This window comes from Sesamum indicum, linkage group LG1 (assembly GCF_026168435.1).
Source record: "Sesamum indicum cultivar Baizhima isolate 11 linkage group LG1, ASM2616843v1, whole genome shotgun sequence".
Taxonomy (NCBI): Eukaryota; Viridiplantae; Streptophyta; class Magnoliopsida; order Lamiales; family Pedaliaceae; genus Sesamum; species Sesamum indicum.
This window is the reverse complement of record NC_142657.1, coordinates 12,176,538-12,198,912: the sequence shown is the minus strand read 5'-3', so window position 1 is coordinate 12,198,912 and position 22,375 is coordinate 12,176,538. Positions and strand designations below refer to the sequence as shown.

The following is a 22,375-nucleotide window of genomic DNA, read 5'->3' as shown; positions in this document are numbered from 1 at the left end:
TTATGGGTCATGTGTGTAATTACCATATTTGGGAGTATTTGCATCTATAAATGTGCGTGTGAAATAGATAGCTTTCCCCGTGTGTCTGCAAAAGACCATCAACTACACGACCTGCAAAATGCGCGATCCCTTGTGTTTGCAAAAGACCGTCAACTACGCGACCTGGAAAAGGCGCGACCCCGTGTGTCTGCAAAAGACCATCAACTACGCAACCTGCAAAAGGCGCGATCCCTTGTGTCTGCAAAAGACCGTCAACTACACGACCTGCAAAAGGCGCGACCCCGTGTCTGCAAAAGACCATCAACTACGCGACCTAGAAAAGACGCGATCCCGTGTGTCTGCAAAAGACCATCAACTATGCGACCTGCAAAAGGCGCGATCCCTTGTGTCTGCAAAAGACCGTCAACTACGTGACTTGAAAAAGGCGCGACCCCGTGTGTCTGCAAGACCATCAACTACACGACCTGTAAAAGGCGCGACCCCGTGTGTTTGCAAGACCATCAACTACGCGACCTACAAAAGGCGCGACCCGGTGTCTGAAAAAGACCATCAACAAACACACGACCTTGAAAAGACGCGATCAGGTGTCAGGTGTCTGAAAAAGACCATCAACAAACACGCGACCTGAAAAAGGCGCGACCCGGTGTCTGAAAAAGACCATCAACAAACACGCGACCTGAAAAAGGCGCGACCCGGTGTCTGAAAAAGAGGCATCAACTACGCGACCTGCAAAAGGCGCGACCCGGTGTCTGAAAAAAACCATCAACAAACACACGACCTTGAAAAGACGCGATCAGGTGTCAGGTGTCTGAAAAAGACCATCAACAAACACGCGACCTGAAAAAAGCGCGACCCGGTGTCTGAAAAAAACCATCAACAAACACGCGACATAAAAATGACGCGACCCAGTGTCTGAAAAAGAGGCATCAACTACGCGACCTGCAAAAGGCGCGACCTGGTGTCTTGAAAAGACCACCAACAAACACACGACCTGGGAAAAGACGTGATCAGGTGTCAGGTGTCTGAAAAAGACCATCAACAAACACGCGAACTAAAAGGCGCGATCAGGTGTTTGAAAAAGACCATCAACACATGCGATCTGAAAAAGATGCATTCGTCTTGCCATTTGAAAAAAAAGCGTCAAATACACGACCTGAAAAAGGTGCGACCCGGTGTTGGAGAAAGACCGCGATCTACATGAAAGAGAGCAGAGCCCTCTTGGAATGCGCGCTGCAGATCAACCGCCGAGATGCCGCCACGTGTCCGGCTGGGTAACCGATCGACGGACGCGACTGTTCGACTTCTTCAAAGGCAACGGTCATGCACTTTGAAAAAGTGGGGGAGTAATGATGGGTATACACTTGTAACCCCTACAATAAGACCAGATTACCCTTCATTAAGGGCATTAGAGTCATTTTGCGATCAGGATCCGCGCCTCTTGTAATGGGCGGGTCGCGGAGGACTCGGCCCGGGTCGCACAAACCGACTGAAGACCCGGACAATGGAAGCCGTTCGATCAGAACATGAGCCAGTAGGATAAGGCCACGTGGCCCAGTACCCGATACCCAGTTGTGCTCTATAAATAGACCCCGATACGCCATTATTGAGGTACCTTTTACGCATTTATTGAGATTGAACTTTGAGATAGAACACTTTTCTCTCGATCAACCTAACTTGAGCGTCGGAGGGTCATTGTCGGGGACCTGCCCGACGAGCTCACGATTCTTGTTTTATTCTCAGGGAACCCAAAATCTGGTCTTGGGCGAATCAGCATTCTTAGTAGAGATCGAATCTCGAGATCCCATTATTCGACCCGGATCAGACAGTGTAGGAGCATGAATAATTGGTGGCGCAGCTTGTCCGTGCATGATTGGAGCAGGCGAAGGAGCTGATTGGATCTTGACGCCATCTCGTCAATTGTGGCAGGCAGCGCCAACCCTACTAAGGTTTTTCGAAAAAGAAGAAACCCAAGTGAGAGGCCTTGGGAGGAGATGAAACCAAAGGCGGTGGTGGTACAAAGGAATGGAGGATTTCCTCTGGTTGTTCACGCATAGGCAACCGCGGGATTCAACGAGCAAGGTGAGGTACCGGTGGATGTAGGCAAAACAGCGTCAACTGATGAGAAGAAACCGGGCAAAGTTCTCTTGATGTCGGGTTTGGAGTTTCATCTCCATAAGTTGCTGTCCAATGAGATTTAAGCGCATTGAGAGCCTCCATAGACGCCACATTTCCATCATCAATCACCCGAGAGGCAAGTGAAACAAACTTAGCGAAATTGAACTCACGTTTAATTCAAGCTTTCATGTCATCGCCCCATTGTTTTTGGAGGCCCTTTCCATTCATTCCTCCGATAAGCCCAATGCCAACTGATCCTGACGTCCGCTTCATCAGCCACCAAATCTCCATCATCATCGGCCGTACGAGTAGTTTTAACGTGGGAAGTAGTGTGTGTTTTAGGTGTAGTGTATGAGAAAGAACAGAGAAAATTTTGAGAGTCTATTTTTTTGAGCTTGTATTTTCTACATTCAACTATATATTGTTGTCGGATAAAAACTAACAATGATCGAATTTGAAGTTATAACATAGTTATAATTAAAGCCTCAACTGCTTCATGAATCAATTCATGGTATTAAAACTTGTTTCTTCTAGAGAAAAGATTTTTACATATAATTATGTCAACATATAACTCAATACAATCCAAATAATAATCCTCATAACAAAGAATGAAAAATAAATTTATATACATAGGATAAATACCCACATGATATTGAAATAACATTATTTAATATTCATAAAATTAAATATTTAGTAGGATTTAAACTTATGGCTCATAGTTATTCGTATGACCTCTGCCATCAAACCAAAAACTCATTGATTGTAAATAATTAGTTGCTATTAATTTTTTATAATTGCCATTCTAATATATTTAAATAGAGAGAGAGAGAATTATATTGTAATTTGTGGTTCCAGGAATAAGTTCGAGAATTATTGAACATGAATATTTATCTCATTTTATGCTAGTATTTGTATTTGTATTATTTTATGCGGGTGTTTATAATTTATTTATAATTATATTGATATCTTAATTGAATCAAAAGTTATTATACTTTATTATTTACTGACTTTAATATATTGATATATTAATTAAATCTACGTAACAATAAAAAAAAAAACTAAAGAAGAAAATATTTGAAGTGCCGACAATAGTTGCTGACATGGGCACTTTTAGCAGCAGCTCAGAGACAATTATTGAAGTTTAAGAATAATAAATCCTAAAGTGTAATGAAGCATATCTCCAAAAATAATAGACATTTTTGACTTATATGCAACACCAAATCCCTATTGCCTCATAAGTACAACCAATCACATTTTGCTTTAGTGTTAGGGCTTTTGTTCTCCCACTGCCGACACCCTTCTTTCATCCTATAATGTTTTCTCGACAAGTTCGATGTCGTTTATTTAAACTTTTTATATTTATATAATTTATGAATCCGATTAGATTAATAATAATAATAAAGATAATAATAATGATATCATGTGTGATTAAATAATTGATCAATAACTTATATGCGTATAAACTCATCTAGGTGGCATTGCTAGGCAATAGGCTCGTTTTCTTATACTGCATCCTTCTATATTTTTTGTAACTATAATTTATACGATGATGGAGAATTGGTAATGCCTCCGAGCTTTTTTCTTTTTCTTTGAAAGTGAAATCTCTTTATTGTCCTCAAAATTATCTTTTTGTTTCTCATAAGGAGTAAGTAAAAAGTATGCATTTGAGTAAGGGTTTATAAGTCAAAGAATATTGAATTTCGGACATTGCATTCTGGTTCTTTGAAATTTAAGGAATATTAGAAATGAGAAACATTATTTGGAGTGAGAAACTCGTTTGTCACGAAATCGTACCATACACCAAATATGACAGGCAGAAATTGCAGCAAGGAGTCAACCTTTTCCCATCTTCAAGCATGCAATAATGTCCATTGAACAAGGATGATGTCTTAACCGAGTGGTTGAGATTAAGGACGAGATGTCATGATTAAGTTTGATATTATGAGTTCGAGTTCAATAGAACGTGTGAGTATTTGTCACACTTTACGTGAGTTATTATAATTTGTTTACAGTCATGAGGTCGAACCCCATTAATGTGTGGGATGTTATTCTATTTTAATAGTAGGTGTAGTTCTACTTTAATAGTAGGTGTGGATCAGGTATAGTTATCTTGGTGATTAATTAATATATGGTTGTTATAGTTTTCGATAGTTATTAGATTTAGATACTTGATACTGATGATAGTAATCAATTTAGTCAAGTTTAGTCATTTGTAATTTTTTATTGTATTGTCGGAAAAAGACATAGCAATGACGTGTCAATAAGTGACAGTAACTTTTTTTTCTTTTTCTTTCTCCGGAGAACACATAACTAGAAAATTTACAAGGGATCAAATTTATCAATTCAAGACCAAATGTGCATGATGTTCTGGATCAAACGTGTCAAAATTAAAACAAATGTGTAAGGAAGAATAATATTTTCAGTTCGGGACTTTGAAATTCGCTTAATATATAATGCTTTTAGCACTCCCATAGTAATTTTAGTTGATTATAATAATTAATTACTTATTAAATGCTGGTTTTAATTACTAATTAATATTTTATGACACAACAATGATGTTACTGATTTTTACTACAAGAAAAAGACAAAAAGATAGCACCCGAATCTTAATTAGGTAGACATTTAAAGTATGGGACCAGTGGTGGAAACATATGGACTTACATGTTGGTGGTTTGGTAGACCTCCGGAGTTTTAAGGATTGGACCGACTCAATAATTTGAATTTTAAAACTCATTGCTACCTACAATTTTATTCTAAGTACAATTAACTTATCCAATAATGGGTTTTTAGATAATTGAATAATTCAATTGTGGTACAGCTCAAATCAATTAATTATTTACGTACTTGTATTATATCTTAAATTTTAATCGTTCTGTGTTATATAATTTTTGCTGAGTTCATCGTAATTTAGTTATCGATAGAAAAGTGAAAAAAGACGAAGTTAAAAGGAATAAAGCAGAATTTTACATACGTTCGACACCCTCCCATAACTAATTACCATAGTGAAGGTAAAAAAAAAGGTTATTAGCCGTTATTTTTGTGAAGGGGTTAAAATATTAGTCGCAACTAAAATTGAAAGTAAATATTTCGGCCGTAACTTAAACCATGAACAAATATTAGGGATAATTACATTTACATCCTATGATTTATGATCTGTTTACACAAGTTATTCATGTCTTTTGTATAATCGCAGAGACCACCTTTAACAGCTCAAAAACAAATATATATTTTGTAATGATGCTACGTTTCGAGAGGATGTATGTGTAATATTGTTGAAGTTTTTGATGGGTGTATGTATAATTTTCCGAAAGGTAGGGACGATTTCTGTAAATAGACTATATATAGGTTAGGAATGTAGATATAATTATCCTCAAAGATAAATTAACCATGTTCTAATCTAAACTTTATTTCTTACACCGAATTTGTTTGATTGTGGTGGATAATATTAATTTATCAATAACCCCTGATTTTGTTTTTTATAGCGACTTGGAAGTATGAATAATGTACCAACAAATATAGTAAATAATAAATCAAATTTCATATAAATTAGAAGACATCTGGTAAATTTTGGATGGGGAATTAATGTTTCACGAATTAGGACAATTTGAAGGAACAAGAAATCTTGGCAACTCCATCCTAAATTGGTGATTTTCGGAACTACGTACGTAAATGGTTAAATTCTAATGAATTATCAGCTGAATGATTGCTATCCCATGTTAAGACCAACATTTCACGTGTACATATATAATAATTACATGTAATATTAGAAAGTACTGCGACCTTTAAGTTTATTTTAATTAGCTTAACGTAATCAACCTAATGTCCGGACTCCGTGTTAATAGATTGTGATTGTCCTAAATTTGGAATTTTTGAATCTCCTAAATTAATAATAAATTTAATTTTATTGATGAGGAAATGATGAAAAAGTCAAATCTTACCGATTTATTCCGATATTGTAATAATGGAATACTTTTAGGTTACAAATAATAGGATAAATTACAACGACTTTTTTTGAGATTTGGTATAATTATGAATACCCTCTTGTTATTTGAAAATTATAAATACTCCTGATGTTTGATGAAATTATGTAATCCTTAGATGGAGGTAGGAAATTGTCAATTATGCATTTACTATTTTTTTTTAAATAAAAGTTTCAAAAAAAATCGGAAGAAGTGGATGAAAAATTTTCAGAAATTATCCACTTAGTCAATAAAAAATCAAAAGTTTTTAATGAAAATAAATAAAATTATAATTTTTAGTCCATAAGGGTATTTTGGTTAGTTCATAAAAATAGATGAAAACATAATGGAGACTAATGAAATGGGCTAATTGTTAGAGGCCGTTAAAATAAAGGGTTATCAGTAATTTTTTCATACAACAAGGGTATTCGTAATTTTACCAAATTTCAAAAGTTTTTTGATGAAAGTGTATTTTCAGAAGGTTTAAGTGTAATTAAATCTAAATAAAAATATTTTTTAATAACCACTTAATTCGTGTCTTTATATAATAATAATGTATCATAAAATAGTTAAAGTTTCATTTTTTTAAAAATTAAATAAGACAATTGAGAAGTCATTTAAGTGGAACTGTATATCATTTCTTTGCATTTGTTTGGTGACATTCCTCACGTGGGGTTTTGCGTTTTATTACCATTGGAAATGTACGATCAAAATAAGGTTTTAAGACTTCAAATACATACCTAGCCGCCTACCACGTTCAAAATGTTTTTCAAACACAACTTCACTTTTAGGATTCTGGTTTCACATCGGATTGGATTTCCCTATTATAATTGTTGTTGCATCCTATGAATGTCAAGTGTCTAAAATCTTTTCTTAAATAAAATTAACGACATAATTTTTATATACATAACGTATATATTATATGAAATAGAAGATACAATAATAATTGCAATAGAACATCCAATTCGATTTTCCGTTGCACTCTAGAATCTTCTATTTTACTTCAATGTTAAATAAACATCGATGTTCCCGTGAACATGTGTGTGATATGCATTTCATTTTTGCCATAAATGTATTTTTAGTATCATAATTTAGATTATTTGATGTTTTTGTTCTTCAATTTTCATTTTGGACCTACACCTTTTTCTTTTTTGCACCATAGTCCTATTTCTACACGAAAAATGTGTATGCATCTCATATGACCTTAGTTTCTATTGTTCCTATTGACCTATTTTTACCAATATTTTTTTTCTTTAATTTTTTAAAAATAGCATTTTAGTCATGGAAAAGTATTATTTTAGTCCGCTAAATATGCCTAATATTAATTTTAGTCCGATAACTATGTCCATTTTTGTTTAGGTCCAGTAACTTACAAAATTGCTTACTTTTAGCCATCTGACATTTTCGGATAATTTTACCCCTATGAGTGCATATGGACTAAAACTGCCTTTCAAAAGTTGCATAGGGGTAAAATTGTCCGAAAATCTATCAGAGGACTAAAAGTAAGCAATTCCGTAAGTTATTGGACCTAAACAAAAATGGACATAGTTATCGGACTAAAATTAAACTTAGGCATACTTAGCGGACTAAAATAATACTTTTCCCTTTTAGTCATGTAATCTTTTAAATTTTAGCAATTTCAGTCCTTTTTTTTTTTTTGTCGAAGTTCACCTCCTCTAACACGAAGAATGAATTCAAAAGAAAAATAATTGAAATCATAAAAATTAAAAAGATATATAGAAGAGTACCAAAATACTACCTTAAAAAGTTAAAATATGAAAATATTAAGAAACGTAAATTACGACATAAAGAATGCATTTAACTCCTTTTTATTTTTAAATTACGGGTAGAATGCTTTTTTAGTCCTAGAAAACAAGGATGAAATTTGTTTTGAAATCATAACTATGATAGATGTCGCTTTTAATTCCATAAAAGCAATTAGAAGAGCACGGAATTGGACCTCCCTCAAATAGATGAATCTGGGATTGATTGTGGAACTGACCATATAGAACCCGGGGCGGGCAGTAAGATACGCTAGGCGGAGTAGTCGTTCTAAACTCATAATTATGTATTTTTAATTTCAAAAAGTGATGTGCGTTGTTGTTTTGAAACTAAAAATACATTGTTTGAAACTAAAAAGACATTCTGATTTTGGGATTTGGGACTAAGAGTCCCAAATCCCAAAATCATATTTTTTGGAACTAAAAAAATGTGATTTTGAATTTTATGGGACTAAAAATATTACCTCCCATAGTTGTTGTATAAAAAAAAAAATTATGTTCTTATATTATGGAACTAAAAAGCCATTTTACCCCTTAAATTACAATACACTTCAATTATGTATCATTTTAATATTTGGAAAAGACAAATGTCAATAAGACAAGAATACGATGTTAAAATTTAATAGAAAATCCCACGTACGGTTCGTTTAGACGGTGATTTGGAAGCAGCAGCATCTTTCACAGGAAACTTCATAAATAGTAGCTGTCTTCCACTTCCAATCTTCCTCCTCCGACAACTACATCATGCGTACGTGTGTGTGTATATATATATAGAAGCCCATCTTTCACTTCGACAACATAGTACTCAGAAAAGATCCTCCGACATTTCTCAACTCATCTCATTGCTTCATTGTTATTAATTCTCTCATTTCCTGTCTCATTTGTTACCGTTTTCTGAGACACAAGAACATAATGGATCACATGCTAAGAAACGAAGAGAATCTCTTGTCCAAGATCGCAACCAACGACGGACACGGCGAGAACTCAGCTTACTTCGATGGTTGGAAGGCATACGACGCTGATCCTTATCACCCTACCAAAAACCCTAATGGAGTTATCCAGATGGGCCTGGCAGAAAACCAGGTAAATTTTGTGTCAACTGATCCAATCACCATCACGAGTCAGGACAGCTTCCCAGACCGTTACACCTGGTTTACACCTCTGACATCTTTTTAATGCATTCCGTTCATGCTATTCTTGCAGCTTGCCTTCGATTTAGTCCAAGAGTGGGTCCGAAACAACCCCAAGGCCTCCATTTGCACGGCGGAAGGAGTTGATGATTTTAAGGATATCGCGATTTATCAGGACTATCATGGCTTGCCAGAATTCAGAAATGTAAGTACTAATTATATATATGGCCTAACGCTGTGTGATTGATCATTCTTCTTCAACCGAATTCAAATGAAAGTTTTTTAATTTTGATGAACCCAAAAGGCTAAATTAATCTAGTGAAAACATGAATTTTGCAGGCTGTTGCAAGATTTATGGGGAGAGTGAGAGGGAATCGAGTCCGGTTCGACCCGGACCGGATAGTTATGAGCGGTGGTGCGACTGGAGCTCAAGAGACATTGGCTTTCTGCTTGGCTGATCCTGGTGATGCGTTCTTGGTGCCAACTCCATACTATCCCGGGTAACTTTAATTTCTACTTTTCGACGTTTGCTTAGGTGTTTTATTATGTCCAAAAATGTTGTAAAAAATATTATTATGTCCAAAAATGTTGTAAAAAGTATTATTCAGATCAAAGTACTGATTTAACGCTCCTAATATTATTTTTAAGGCATTAATTTAAGTTATACGAAATTTTATATTTTTAAATGAATGAAAAAAAATCTTATGGCAGAAACGGATCTAATCTTGAGAGGAATGGAGTATATATAGTATGGTATGTTTAAGACAATGTATCATGTTCAATCACTAAAACGTAATTAACTTTTAACTGATTTTTAGCATCCATACCAAACTACATTATCGGACGTAGGGACAATTATAACTACTTCTTAGTCGTTTTGTAGTAATCCCTTATCTCAACATCTCATGTACATTTGTAGAATGATTTGATTCCGACCAATTATAACGTAAAATATTAATATAATTCATATCATTCAATAATTCCTGACTTTACTTTAATATGTACAAAATCTTTACCGAAATAATATAAAACAGATGATATCAATTTTTTACTATATGTATATATTAAATTAGATCGAAGATGCAACAAAATTTGAAATAAAAAATTCAATGCCTTTTGTGCAACCACGCAGGAACGATAGAGACCTGACATGGCGAACAGGAGTACGACTCCTCCACGTTGTCTGCGAGAGCTCCAACGACTTCAAGATCACCCGCCACGCCCTGGAATCAGCCTACAACAAGGCCCAGGAAGCAAACATCAGAGTAAAGGGCTTGCTTCTAAACAACCCCTCAAATCCATTAGGCACAGTGCTCGACAGAGAGGCCTTAACAGAATCACTAGCCTTCACCAACGACAAAAACATCCACTTAATCTGCGATGAAATCTACTCCGCCACCGTCTTCTCCCAGCCGGATTTCATCAGCATTGCTGAAATAGCCCAAGAGAACGTAAACTGCAGACTTGACATGATCCACATCGTTTACAGCCTGTCCAAGGACCTGGGGTTTCCCGGGTTTCGTGTAGGCGTTGTGTACTCGTACAACGACACGGTGGTGAACTGCGCTAGAAAAATGTCGAGCTTTGGGCTGGTTTCTACACAGACACAGCGCCTGATAGCGTTGATGCTGTCAGACGACGTTTTTGTCGACAAATTTTTATCAGAGAGCGTGAAAAGATTAGGGACGAGGCATGGGTTCTTATCCAGGGGGCTGGCGCAAGTCGGTATCGGGAGTTTGAACAGCAACGCCGGGCTGTATTGCTGGATGGACTTGAGGAGGCTGCTGAAGGAGCCGACGTTTGAGGCGGAGATGGAGCTGTGGCGGGTGATAATAAACGAGGTGAAGCTCAACGTCTCGCCTGGCGCATCGTTCCATTGCTCGGAACCAGGGTGGTTTCGGGTTTGCTTTGCGAATATGGACGACGAGACGATGAGAGTTGCGTTGGGGAGGATACATAAGTTTGTTGCTCAGAAGAAAGGGGGTGAGGCGAGTTCAAGGAGACAATGCAGGAGGAGCAAACTTGAGATCAGCTTGTCGTTTCGTAGGTTGGATGAGATCATGTCCCCTCACCATTCGCCTATGTCGTCGCCCATGGTTCGAGCCAGGACTTGAATGTTTGAATTCTTGCTGCTTGTTGTCTGAAAAATAAGAGGGAAGATCTCATTGCTACAAGAGTGCAGGGTTCTTCCTTAATTAAAACGTTTGTGTGATTAGGGAAGTTCGTACGTACTGAAGTTGCTGTTTAGAGATGTAGTACTGTTGGATGATGATTCTTTTATGGGATTTTCATGCTTAAATTTTTGTTGAATTGTTAGAACTAGGTTTAGGATTTGGTTGGTTTCATATGATGTTTGTAAGTAGAAATTCGTGTTGATCTTGATCACGTAGGTGAAAAGATTTTGATGCTGTGAATGTTGCATGCTTTTGAAATCTTGATCTTCTTTTGTGTTGTACCCACAAAAACTTATACCTTGTAGCCAATGAAGCTTAATTTCCTTTAGTCTTTAAGGTAACTCACAATAAATTTTACTAAAATTTAACATAATTATAAACTAATACACTCTCTTATTATTTGAAAAATTACTAATCTCATCGTGATTTTGACGGCCGTTTAACAACTAATCCAATCATTGGGAAATTCATTTAAAAAATACAAGAAAAAAATTAGAAAAGTAACGTGGTTTAGAAAGATTTAGAAAAGTAAGTGGCACCGCAGTTACTCACCGCAGTGCCACAATTTTTATTTAAAAAAAAAAGAATTTTCTCTATGTCACCGTGGTGGTTAACCGAGGTGACATTGTTTTTTTTTAAAAAAAAAATTTTAATGTGTCACTGCGGTGACAATTTTTTTTTAAAAAAAAATATGATTTTATTCTACGACGAATTGCTGCCAACTTCTCGTTAAAATTTCGGCACCATTATGGCGAGTTGTCAACCATCAAATATACCGTTCGACTCCCCTTGATGAGACAAACATTTCCCACAAACAATTTCAAGTTTTATCAATTGTAAATAATGAATTTTCAGCACGACCACTGCACCTTTCGGCCGTCGATTCGCCGCCACCGGAGCGATCCACGATCACGGACTACCACCACTGGACTCGCCTCGACCTAACGGTTCTAACGAGACCAACCTAGTTCAATTTTATTAAATATTTGTTGAGATATGAAAATTTGGAGATTTTTCCGCCGAAAATTCGCGCTGAAGCTATTTGCTGCCATTTTTCCACTGTCAGGACGAATCACAGATTAAGACCATAGCCGTTCGAATCCTGTCGTCCAGACGATTCCAACAAGACCAGTCTTGCTCAATTTCATCAAGTATTTATTTGTTCAATTAAAATACATATGTTTTAAAATAGTTATAATTTTATTAAATTCTATTTATTAATTAATAATACTATTTATAATAATTAATTAATTAATAATATGATTTATAATTAATTAATAATTAATAATTAAATTTATAACTAATTAATAATACTATTTATAAAAATAATTAATTAATAATACTATTCATAATTAATTAATAATTAATAATTAATAATACTATTTAGACCAGTCTTGCTCAATTTCATCAAGTATTTGTTGAGAATTGAAAAATTGGAGATTTTTCCACAAAAAATTCACTGAAACTGTTTGCCAAATTCATTTTCTTTTTTTTGTTTGTTCAATTAAAATACATAAGTTTTAAAATATTTATAATTTTATTAAATTTTATTTAATTAATTATAAATAGTATTATTAATTAATTAAATAGAATTTAATAAAATTATAACTATTTTAAAACATATGTATTTTAGTTGAACAAACAAATACTTGATGAAATTGAGCAAAACTGGTCTTGTTGGAATCGTCTGGACGACAGGATTCGAATGGCTATGGTCTTAATCTGTGATTCGTCCTGACAGTGGAAAATGGCAGCAAACAGCTTCAGCGTGAATTTCGGCGGAAAAATCTCCAAATTTTCATATCTCAACAAATATTTAATAAAATTGAACTAGGTTGGTCTCGTTAGAACCGTTAGGTCGAGGCGAGTCCAGTGGTGGTAGTCCGTGATCGTGGATCGCTCCGGTGGCGGCGAATCGATGGCCGAAAGGTGCAGTAGTCGTGCTGAAAATTCATTATTTACAATTGATAAAACTTGAAATTGTTTGTGGGGAAATGTTTGTCTCATCAAGGGGAGTCGAACGGTATATTTGATGGTTGACAACTCACCATAATGGTACCGAAATTTTAACGAGAAGTTGGCAGCAATTCATCGTGGAATAAAATATTTGTTTTTTAAAAAAAAAATTGTCACCGCGGTTTTGAACCGCGATGACACAATTTTTTTTTTTTTTTAAAAAACAATGTCACCGCGGTTAACCACCTCGGTGACATAGAGATTTTTTTTTTAAATAAAAATTATGGCACCGCGGTGCCACTCACTTTTCTAAATCTTTCCAAAGCACGTTACTTTTCTAATTTTTTTTCCTGTATTTTTAAATAAATTCCCCCCAATCATTAGTGTCCGTTAGGTTTTCATTCTTTTTTTTATGGTGAATACAAATTATAATCTTATTTATTTTAAAAATATTTAATTTTTTTATGGATTAAGTGGATAAATTTTTTTTCTATTTTTTTATATTTTTCAATTCGCATCACCCCTTTTTTTATAATTTTTTTAATTAAAAAAAATGCAGTAAAGGCAATTGATAATTCAAGGTAGGTGTGGCAATTGAAAATACTGTATCGAGCTGGACTCATTGCCAGGCCTAATTCAAGGCCTCAATTTAAAAATTACATAATTTCATCAAATAACAGGAACGAGACGAGAAATATTCCTAATTATGTTAAATTTAAAAAAAAATCGTTGTAGTTTATCTTTTCTTTTATTAATTGTATTACACTTTATTTAATTTTATTAATTAATAAACTGGTAGGAATCATTGCTTAAATTATATAAATCATGTCTATGCAGCAGTGATTTTAATTAAGAAAAAAGAAAAAATTTAAATATGAATGTATACGTGAACTTTCGTAACAGATTTTTTCCTTTAATTTAAAATCATTGAAACATTTATTCAGTCTTTTTATTTAAATATATCAAATAAACGTCATGCATTATATTTATAAAATAAAAATAAATAAGTAAATTACCATTTAACTAAGGAAATTAACTTTAATTTGCACGTCTAAAATTACAATCGCATTAAATGACTTTTTCGATATATATATATATATATATATGCACCCATAATATTACGAAATTAAATTTACATTAAGGTTAAATTTAATTCTTAAAAAACTTATCCTCTCCTTACTAATTATTTTTTCTCAATGAAGGCAAATAGTCGAATACATTTTTTTTAGACAATCAATTTTACATTTTTTCAGGATATATATTAGAAACTAATTCAAAGCATACATTGAAAAATAATAAATAGACAATAACTAAATAAATAATACCAGAGACTATTATAAAAATAATAAAAAAAATCCATACATAGACAGGATTCAAATTCATTTTAATATTATTAATTATTTTCTTTTTTCCAAATTAAGAGTTTTTTGGCTTCTATATTACCTTTGATATAAGGCCTCGTTAACACAGTCGGCAAGGATCAGTGGGTTTTCTACGATTATGCAATCTCGTAAATTAAATTTCGTCCCATTGATAATATTGAAGCTTCACGATAAAAATTATTTTGGGTTCAAATTCTATGACGTAGGCATATGGTCTATTTTTTTTTTTTGAGAGGAAAAATAATTAATATATAACATAGGTATATGGTCTACTTCTACAGTGGTTTTTATTTATTTTTTATTTTTTGAATTTAAAATTATTGAATTGTATTGAATCAAGCTAAATGGCTTTGAGAAATTTTACCCCTTTTTTTTAAATAAATCCAATATAAAAATATCCAACAATATAAATTACATTATAACACCAATGGTGACCATATCATGATATGACATGAATCACATTATTTGATTTTTTCAAACGTGATTAAAACAAAGAAAGAAAGACAGAAAAGAGCCTGCTTTGGTATGCTGCTTCCTGGAAATCTTATCCATGTGAACTATTTTAGGATATTTTGTTTTTCGTTTTTTCTTATGAGCTAATGATTTTTTTTAATAAAAATAATAATTATATAATTACATTAATATTTTATTAAATTAAATAATTGAACAATATATCGATTCGACATATGTATTAATGCAATTAAGCATTATAAAATAAATTACAATAAATTCATATAGTGTGACAAATATCCACCCGTCCGATAAAAAATCGAACCAATGAACTCAACTGTAGTAATCAATCTAAGTCATCATTGGGTATTATTTTAGGATTATGCAAACTCAAAGTTGGGGTTAGGTAAGCTCTTGTCTTATTAACTCATAATTAAGACATAAATGTGTCCAGAAACAGTTCAATAAACAAATATTAAATGCTGTCGTCCACCTCAAATGACCTCTCAGATGACCTCACTCACTGCTTCACTCGTGGCGTTGTAGAAGTTTCATTCCCCATTTTGGGTCAGCATCGAAATAACTAGTTAACATATTTTAGGGTAAGTTAGAACAATTTTTTTTTAAAAATTTGGGATAATTATGAATATTTTTTGTTATTTAAAAAATTATTAATAACTTCTAATTTTATCATTCGTTTAACAATTACCTCAATCCGTCAGATTTCATTCATTTTATGGTGAATTGACCAAAATACCCTTATAAATTAAGAATTATAATTTATTTATTTTTTGAAATTTTTTAATTTTTTTATAATTTTTAAAACTTTCTCATCCATCCCGTCCGATTTTTTACAAACTTGAAACTTTTTAAAACAAAATATATAGTAAAGGCAAAGTTGACAATTTAGGATTACATAATTTCATCAAACACCATAAGGTATTTGTTTTTTTCAACCAACAAAAAGGTATTCGTAATTATGTCAATATCAAGAAAGGTCATTATAATTTACCTTATATTTTATATAATCATTCAGACAAAAAACAAATCATATACCATAGTAGAATTAATCTCGTCCTTCTCATAATAATCAATTTTAATTCCGCAAGTCAACAGTGGTGTATAAAAAGTAAACCCGTCATTAAAAATTACATTAAATTGTAATTTTAGTCATAGTTTAACAATATTGATTCTGTACTTTGCAGTATTCAACTAGCTAGACTTAACGGTCATATACGTACATAATATGCAATTATTATTAAATTATGAGATTAAAATTAAATTATAAAACTAAAATTGCAATTAATTTGCCGACGACTTTGAAAAGCTTAATCCAGAGACTTTTGACGATCTAGAAAAATCTTTGGAGCCATAAGTTTTATTCCTGGTTTTTAAGTTTCAGTGGATTATCAAAAACAATATCCAAAAAAACAAAAATAAACAAGGGAATGATATATAGGGATTTTTTTTACAGAGAAATATGTATATATTTTTTATTACAAAAATGATAAAAAATGAGTGACGTGCGAACCCACAAACCCGTTAGAGAAAATTGTGTTTGCACAATGTGCACTAACCAATATCCCTATAACTAATTTATCATTACTAAAAATCAAGATTTAATTACGTAAAAATTAACACACAAATTAGAACATAACTTTAACCCCACCATATACGTCAATGTCGGATCTTACCATAAGCCACAATATACAATATATATGATGGGTGTCGAGACCACAAAAAATAGTTCGTACAACACTTGCAAAAGTGGGAGTATGGTCGATTCCATGGGAACTGGTTTAAGCCAATTTCTTTAAGAGAAAGAAAATAGTTGGGGGATGTTTGATGATAGAGAGAAATAATTAAAAACTAAAATAAATTAGAAAGCAATTAAAATTACAGGACGAGGATATGAGAGGGAGCTTTTCCGTTTAAGGTCAGGATCATGCTTGATTCTTGTGAGTTGATCATTGATGCAAATATAAACACTTGTATAAACAAATAAATTAGTTATAGTCATTGGTATAATCTAACGACCTTACCTTTTCTTACCTTTTCATCAGTTAAGGTACGACCATTGGCTAAATCCCTAATTAACAGACAATCTTGGGAACATCCACAAGATTTAATCTATTAACAACATTAAGAATTAGAAAGGCCTGATTCTAATTAATAAATTCCTACGAGGATTATTCGTTTAAATTAGATCATGCATTTCCCATAACATAACTAACTACTTTGACATAATTAATTATGCTACGTTGCTATTAAGCATTGAACTAAACAAACAATTACACAAATTTGTAAAATTCAATTAGCTAAGCAAACCTTCTTGATAATGAACAATTGGCCACATTATTCATAAATCAGACGTTTGTAATAAAGACACAGAGAATAACATGAATACTTATTTAAGAAGTGTAAAAGAGCAGATTAGATCTCACAACAATTTACGAATCAAGCAATTATTATAACCTTAACTTGAAAATAATAAATTTAGTCGGACATGTTAATGGAAGAACACACTAAAAAGTGGAATTCCATTAACCCCGACAATAAATTAAAACTAAAAGAGAGAGTATGAAAGTAAAGAAATATATTGAATTCAAAGTATTCTCTTCAATTCAAAGTGTTTGACAAATAGATAGACTCCCCCAATTTATAATAAAAGTCTCATACGAATCTAAACATAGGGAGAGAGAAGTACATGATTGGTTCTAAAAATGTTAATACATCATCAATCACGTATTTAAAGGAGTCCTTTCCAAAATTCAATAAATCATTCCTTTTTTTACTTGCGAAAATCGCGTCTTTCCTTTCTTCATCCGTGTTAATCAAATCACTAAGCGTGGGTACGTTTAGTCAATCTCGCAAAACTGTCTTGAAATCTTCTCTTCCCTTTTTAGTGCCCTCAATATCTATTTTTGACTCGATTTTGTTATCTTTATCCCATATCATCCCTTTTAACTAAATATGTAATAAATTCACAATATTAGAAATATTTTTGTCTCAAAAGAAGATTAAATCACTATTAAATCAATATATCCTCTTAAATTCCTGTCTTTTGATGCTTATTATGTTTCTAAAAGTCTGTGGCATACATGTCATAATCTTATGTACTAGCAATGGACAATTGGACTTAATAATATTACACTAATAGTCCAAAGTAGTACAAAACATTGAAAAACACTCCTTGCGCGCTGGACTGACTTTGATTTTTAGACAAACGTATGGTAGGGGTAATTTAATTGGGATAGCAACTCATGACAATTTTGATAGTTTCTTCTTTTTATAGACAAACGTATGGTAGGGGCTAATTTGATTGGGATAGCAACTCATGACAATTTTGATAGTTTCTTCTTTTTATATAGATATGATTTATTATATTACTCGATATATTCATATATAAGGGTAATTAAATATATCAGTAATTATAAATAAATTAATAAAACATACATTAGAAATAAATAAGAAATTGTTCTGATAGCGGACTTATATATGTATGGGCTCGTACCAAGTTTATTAATTGTGTGACCTAAATTTAGCACTTTAACAAAATCGATGGCTCCATCTTTATGTTAATTTCAAGAATTTAAATGAATGTAAGTTTAAGAAACAGTGGGAAATTGATGCTCCATCAGATATTTTATGCATTGAGTGTATAGACGACTGACACACTCGTATTAATTATTTTATCGCGGGGCATGATGATTAAGATGTAGAAATTAGAAAATGAAATTTTTTTCTCCATTTTATTTAATTATGAAACTTCTTGTGTGTGCCCCAGCACAGGCATTTGTCTCATTTTTTCCTCTTTACGTGTTGATGCAAAAGAGAAGTTATTTATCTAAGTGATGAGGGTAATTTATCATAAGACAAATCTGCCCCTCATACTGGATAATGCATTGATATTAACCGAGAATGTCTTCTAGAAAAATTATAAATCCCACTCAATGTTCTTAAGGAGGGATTTACGACCGCAATAATCATGGAGTATCAATCAACTATAATTTGGGATGCTTAACTTAAGCTAAGCAACTATATGTCTGCACTTACCAATTATATCATGAAGAAAGACATAAAGGTTACGGATGGAGCTCATTAGGAGGTAATGTCCATTTACTTTCAGTAATATACTCAACTTATACTCCTATCCATTCGAAAAGAGCTGACTTGAGCGTCGGAGAGCCATCGTCGGGAAAACACCCAACTAGCTTAACCGTTTCTTGTGTTCTCAGAAAAACTACTGTTCTAGGAATCGGGTCGGATCGTGGATCAAGATCGCTGATCGACAACTGCATTCGATAGAATTCCTTTGAGCAGTTTATTTTTGAGATGCAGGCGGATCAGGTAACTAAATTTTAATATTATTCGTATATTTATACCGTGAATTAAATTCATATTAATTTACATCTTTGTTTTTATTACAGTTCATATGGCAGCCGTATGACATGGACTCGGATGTCATTATGGCTTACGCCGATGAATTGAACCCCCAGTTGTGGAGGTCATCCGTTCCGTTGATATTCTACGCAATAGTTGAAATGCATCGTCCCGAACGAGTTGTTCGCCAATTCGGGATGAGGCAGAATGTACCAGAATCGACGGATACCCGTGATATGAGCCTCCATCAGATTTCCCGTAAAAATCACGCGGGCGCAGATTGGTCTCTGCAACACATACAATACATCAATAGATGGCAAAGACGATATGACACGGTTGTACATAGGCCACTCATTTCTAATAGAAGGGAAAAAGAACGAGGTTATTGAGAGTGGTACTACAACATAACAAGAAATTTCGTGTCGTCATCTACTGATAGACGTGTGGAAAGCGGGTACCAACCTGGAGTAGCACCTATGTTGCAAGTTGTGTTACGTTATTATATAATATTACATGTTTTATTTTATATATATTTTTAACAACACAAGGCTAATTATTTTTCTACACTTTTCAGGCAAATGAGGTGAATGCCCTTGAAACTTTATGTCGATCTAGATCACCAAATATCGAAGGATGTCAATTGGTGGATAGATTTGAACATGGGTTACATATTATCAAGGAGGCTATAACCCAACAGCCACAACAAATTGCTTCTCCATCCGATGATGCTCCCACAACATCCCACAGGCAAAGAAGAAGTTCTAGCCGAATGTCAACTGGTTCAGTTGAACGTCATGATATTGGGGTGGATATAGCTGGTCCTTCTACAGTATATCCACCTCAAGATTATTAGGTACCTCAACCGCCTCAAGATTATTATATGCCTCAACCATCTCAAGGTGATTGGTTTCAATCGACTCCATATATGTCAAATCAAACACAAGATTTTTCTCTTGACCTTGGTCTTGGTTTTAATCAACCATATACACAAGGATATAATATTTCACCAATTCCATTTCCATCATTTGGTGCATATCGTGACAATGTGGAGTCAAGTTCTGAAATATCAAGTCGGTTTGTTGGTGAAGAAAATGAGGCGCAAAATGAGCCAGTTCAAAATGTGGGCGAGGAAATTAGAAGACCTCGACGTCAACGCCACAGACGACATTGTGGAACGGGTGGACATTTTTGATATTTGTAATTGTATACATTTAATGTAATTTTTTACAATTGTACAAAATAAATAACTATTACATTTGTACCCTTAATTGTAATTTTTTAAGTTAATGCAATATTAATTTTATTAATTTTGGATTTTAGTATATTGTTAAAATTAATTATATATAAATTAAATTATATAATAATAATTTAAACGAAAAAAAATAAAAATAAAAAGGCAGAATTCCCAAGTCGGGAAACAAAATCCCGACTTCAAGTCGGGATTCAAAATCCCGACTTGAAGTCCGGATTTTGTTTCCCGACTTGGGGAATTCTGCATTTTTCCCCCTTTATTTAATGACGAGTCGCGATTTCAAATCGCGACTCGTCATATTTGTGTTATTATTTTAAAAAAAATTATAATAAAATAATTTTTTTTTATAATAAAAAAATAATTAACTCAAGGAATTCTAGCGGAAAATTCCGCCCACACGAAGAGCTTAAAGCTAAAAGCCACTAGATTCACGATGATCGAATCCGAATTATACAAAAGAACGGCGGAAGGACCTCTTTTGAAGTGCTTGAATCCAGCAGAGTACGTTTCGAAAGAAATACACGAAGGCAGTTGCGGTAATCATTCAGGAGCCAGGTCGTTGGCACAAAAGGTCGCACGACAAGTATACTTCTACCTTGATGAAGGACGCGAAGAAATTGGTGCAGAAGTGCGAGAGCTGTCAGAAATTTTCCTCCCAGATACATACTCCTGCTACACCAATGGAACCGGTGCAGGTCGCATGCCCATTCGATCAATGGGGAATCGATATATTAGGACCTTTTCCCCCTGCAAAGGCCCAGAAGAAGTTCATTATACTTGCGGTCGAATACTTCTCTAAGTGGGTCGAAGCCGAAGCTGTGGCTAGAATATCGGAGAAGGAGATGATTAACTTTATATGGAAGAACATTATCTATCGATTTGGAGTTCCCAGGATTTTGATATCAGACAATGGCACACAATTCCATGGAAAGGAAATTACGAGCTGGTTAAAAGAATTGAAGATTCGACAAAACTTCACATCGGTTGGCCATCCTCAGTCGAATGGGCAAATAGAGGTGACCAACAGAACTATACTTCAACACTTGAAAACCAGGATAAAGTCGAAAGGATCATGAGACAAAGAATTACCAGGAGTATTATGGGCATATAGAACGACCCCGTGATCGTCTACAGGTGAGAGTCCTTTTTGTTTAGTTTATGGCTCTGAAGCTATTATTCCTGCAGAAATCGGCGAGGAAACTCAGAGGATCGCAAATTACGACCCGGTGGCTAACAACCAGGCACGGGCATTCGACCTAACCATAATAGAAGAAAAAAGGGATGCCGCATACGCGAGGATACTCCATCATAAGAGCTTGATGATGAGGCGATACAATAAAAGACTACGACCAAGGGAGCTCCAGGTAGGAGACTTGGTTCTAAAAAAGGTCGAAGTCTCAAAACACGTGGAAAAATTGGATCTCGAGTGGGAAGGCCCCTTCAAAGTGGTCGAAATACGGAGAAAGGGGGCGTATGTACTGCAAGACGCCAAAGGCCAAAATCTCCAACGATCATGGAACATACGAAGCCTGAGGAAATTCTATGCGTAAATAGAAGCCTGAAAAAGGGTAAGGATAAATAAAAAGCCAAATAATGTACGCAATCTAATATAGCAATTGTATCCTCTTAAAGCGTAAGAAAGGCTGAATAAAGCTATCGACCAAATAAAATGTGATCGCATTTACTTGAAAACGCATGTGTCCTCGACTAAACAAATCTGATGTAATGATGGTATCCTCTTGAAGCCTGAGAAAGGCTTAATAAAAATATCGATCAAATAGAAACGATCGTAT

At 33.9% G+C, this 22,375-nt stretch overlaps 2 protein-coding genes across 2 annotated transcripts; both read left to right on the top strand.

Moving 5' to 3' along the window:
* The first annotated feature begins 8,596 nt into the window (after positions 1 to 8,596).
* LOC105158273 (1-aminocyclopropane-1-carboxylate synthase) lies at positions 8,597 to 11,417 on the top strand. The gene is made up of 4 exons (XM_011074972.3): positions 8,597 to 8,938; positions 9,059 to 9,190; positions 9,325 to 9,485; positions 10,118 to 11,417. Exons 1-4 carry the CDS (start codon positions 8,768 to 8,770, stop codon positions 11,097 to 11,099), a joined length of 1,446 nt encoding a protein of 481 aa, XP_011073274.2. The 5' UTR covers positions 8,597 to 8,767; the 3' UTR covers positions 11,100 to 11,417.
* An 8,956-nt stretch (positions 11,418 to 20,373) lies between these two features.
* On the top strand, positions 20,374 to 22,132 carry LOC148789466 (uncharacterized). Its single transcript, XM_088883145.1, has 4 exons — positions 20,374 to 20,508; positions 21,131 to 21,400; positions 21,475 to 21,598; positions 21,717 to 22,132. Exons 1-4 carry the CDS (start codon positions 20,374 to 20,376, stop codon positions 22,130 to 22,132), a joined length of 945 nt encoding a protein of 314 aa, XP_088739271.1.
* Positions 22,133 to 22,375: the final 243 nt, after the last annotated feature.

What these genes read in the sequence shown, in the direction of transcription:
- LOC148789466 (XM_088883145.1), top strand. Translation starts at nt 20,374, where the DNA reads ATGTGGAGTCAAGTTCTGAAATATCAAGTCGGTTTGTTGGTGAAGAAA. An exon ending in CAGACGACATTGTGGAACGG is followed by an intron (nt 20,509 to 21,130) that starts GTGGACATTTTT and finishes GTAATCATTCAG; the next exon opens with GAGCCAGGTCGTTGGCACAA. An exon ending in AGTCGAATGGGCAAATAGAG is followed by an intron (nt 21,599 to 21,716) that starts GTGACCAACAGA and finishes GATCGTCTACAG; the next exon opens with GTGAGAGTCCTTTTTGTTTA.
- LOC105158273 (XM_011074972.3), top strand. Translation starts at nt 8,768, where the DNA reads ATGGATCACATGCTAAGAAACGAAGAGAATCTCTTGTCCAAGATCGCA. An exon ending in GCTTGCCAGAATTCAGAAAT is followed by an intron (nt 9,191 to 9,324) that starts GTAAGTACTAAT and finishes TGAATTTTGCAG; the next exon opens with GCTGTTGCAAGATTTATGGG. An exon ending in CCAACTCCATACTATCCCGG is followed by an intron (nt 9,486 to 10,117) that starts GTAACTTTAATT and finishes GCAACCACGCAG; the next exon opens with GAACGATAGAGACCTGACAT.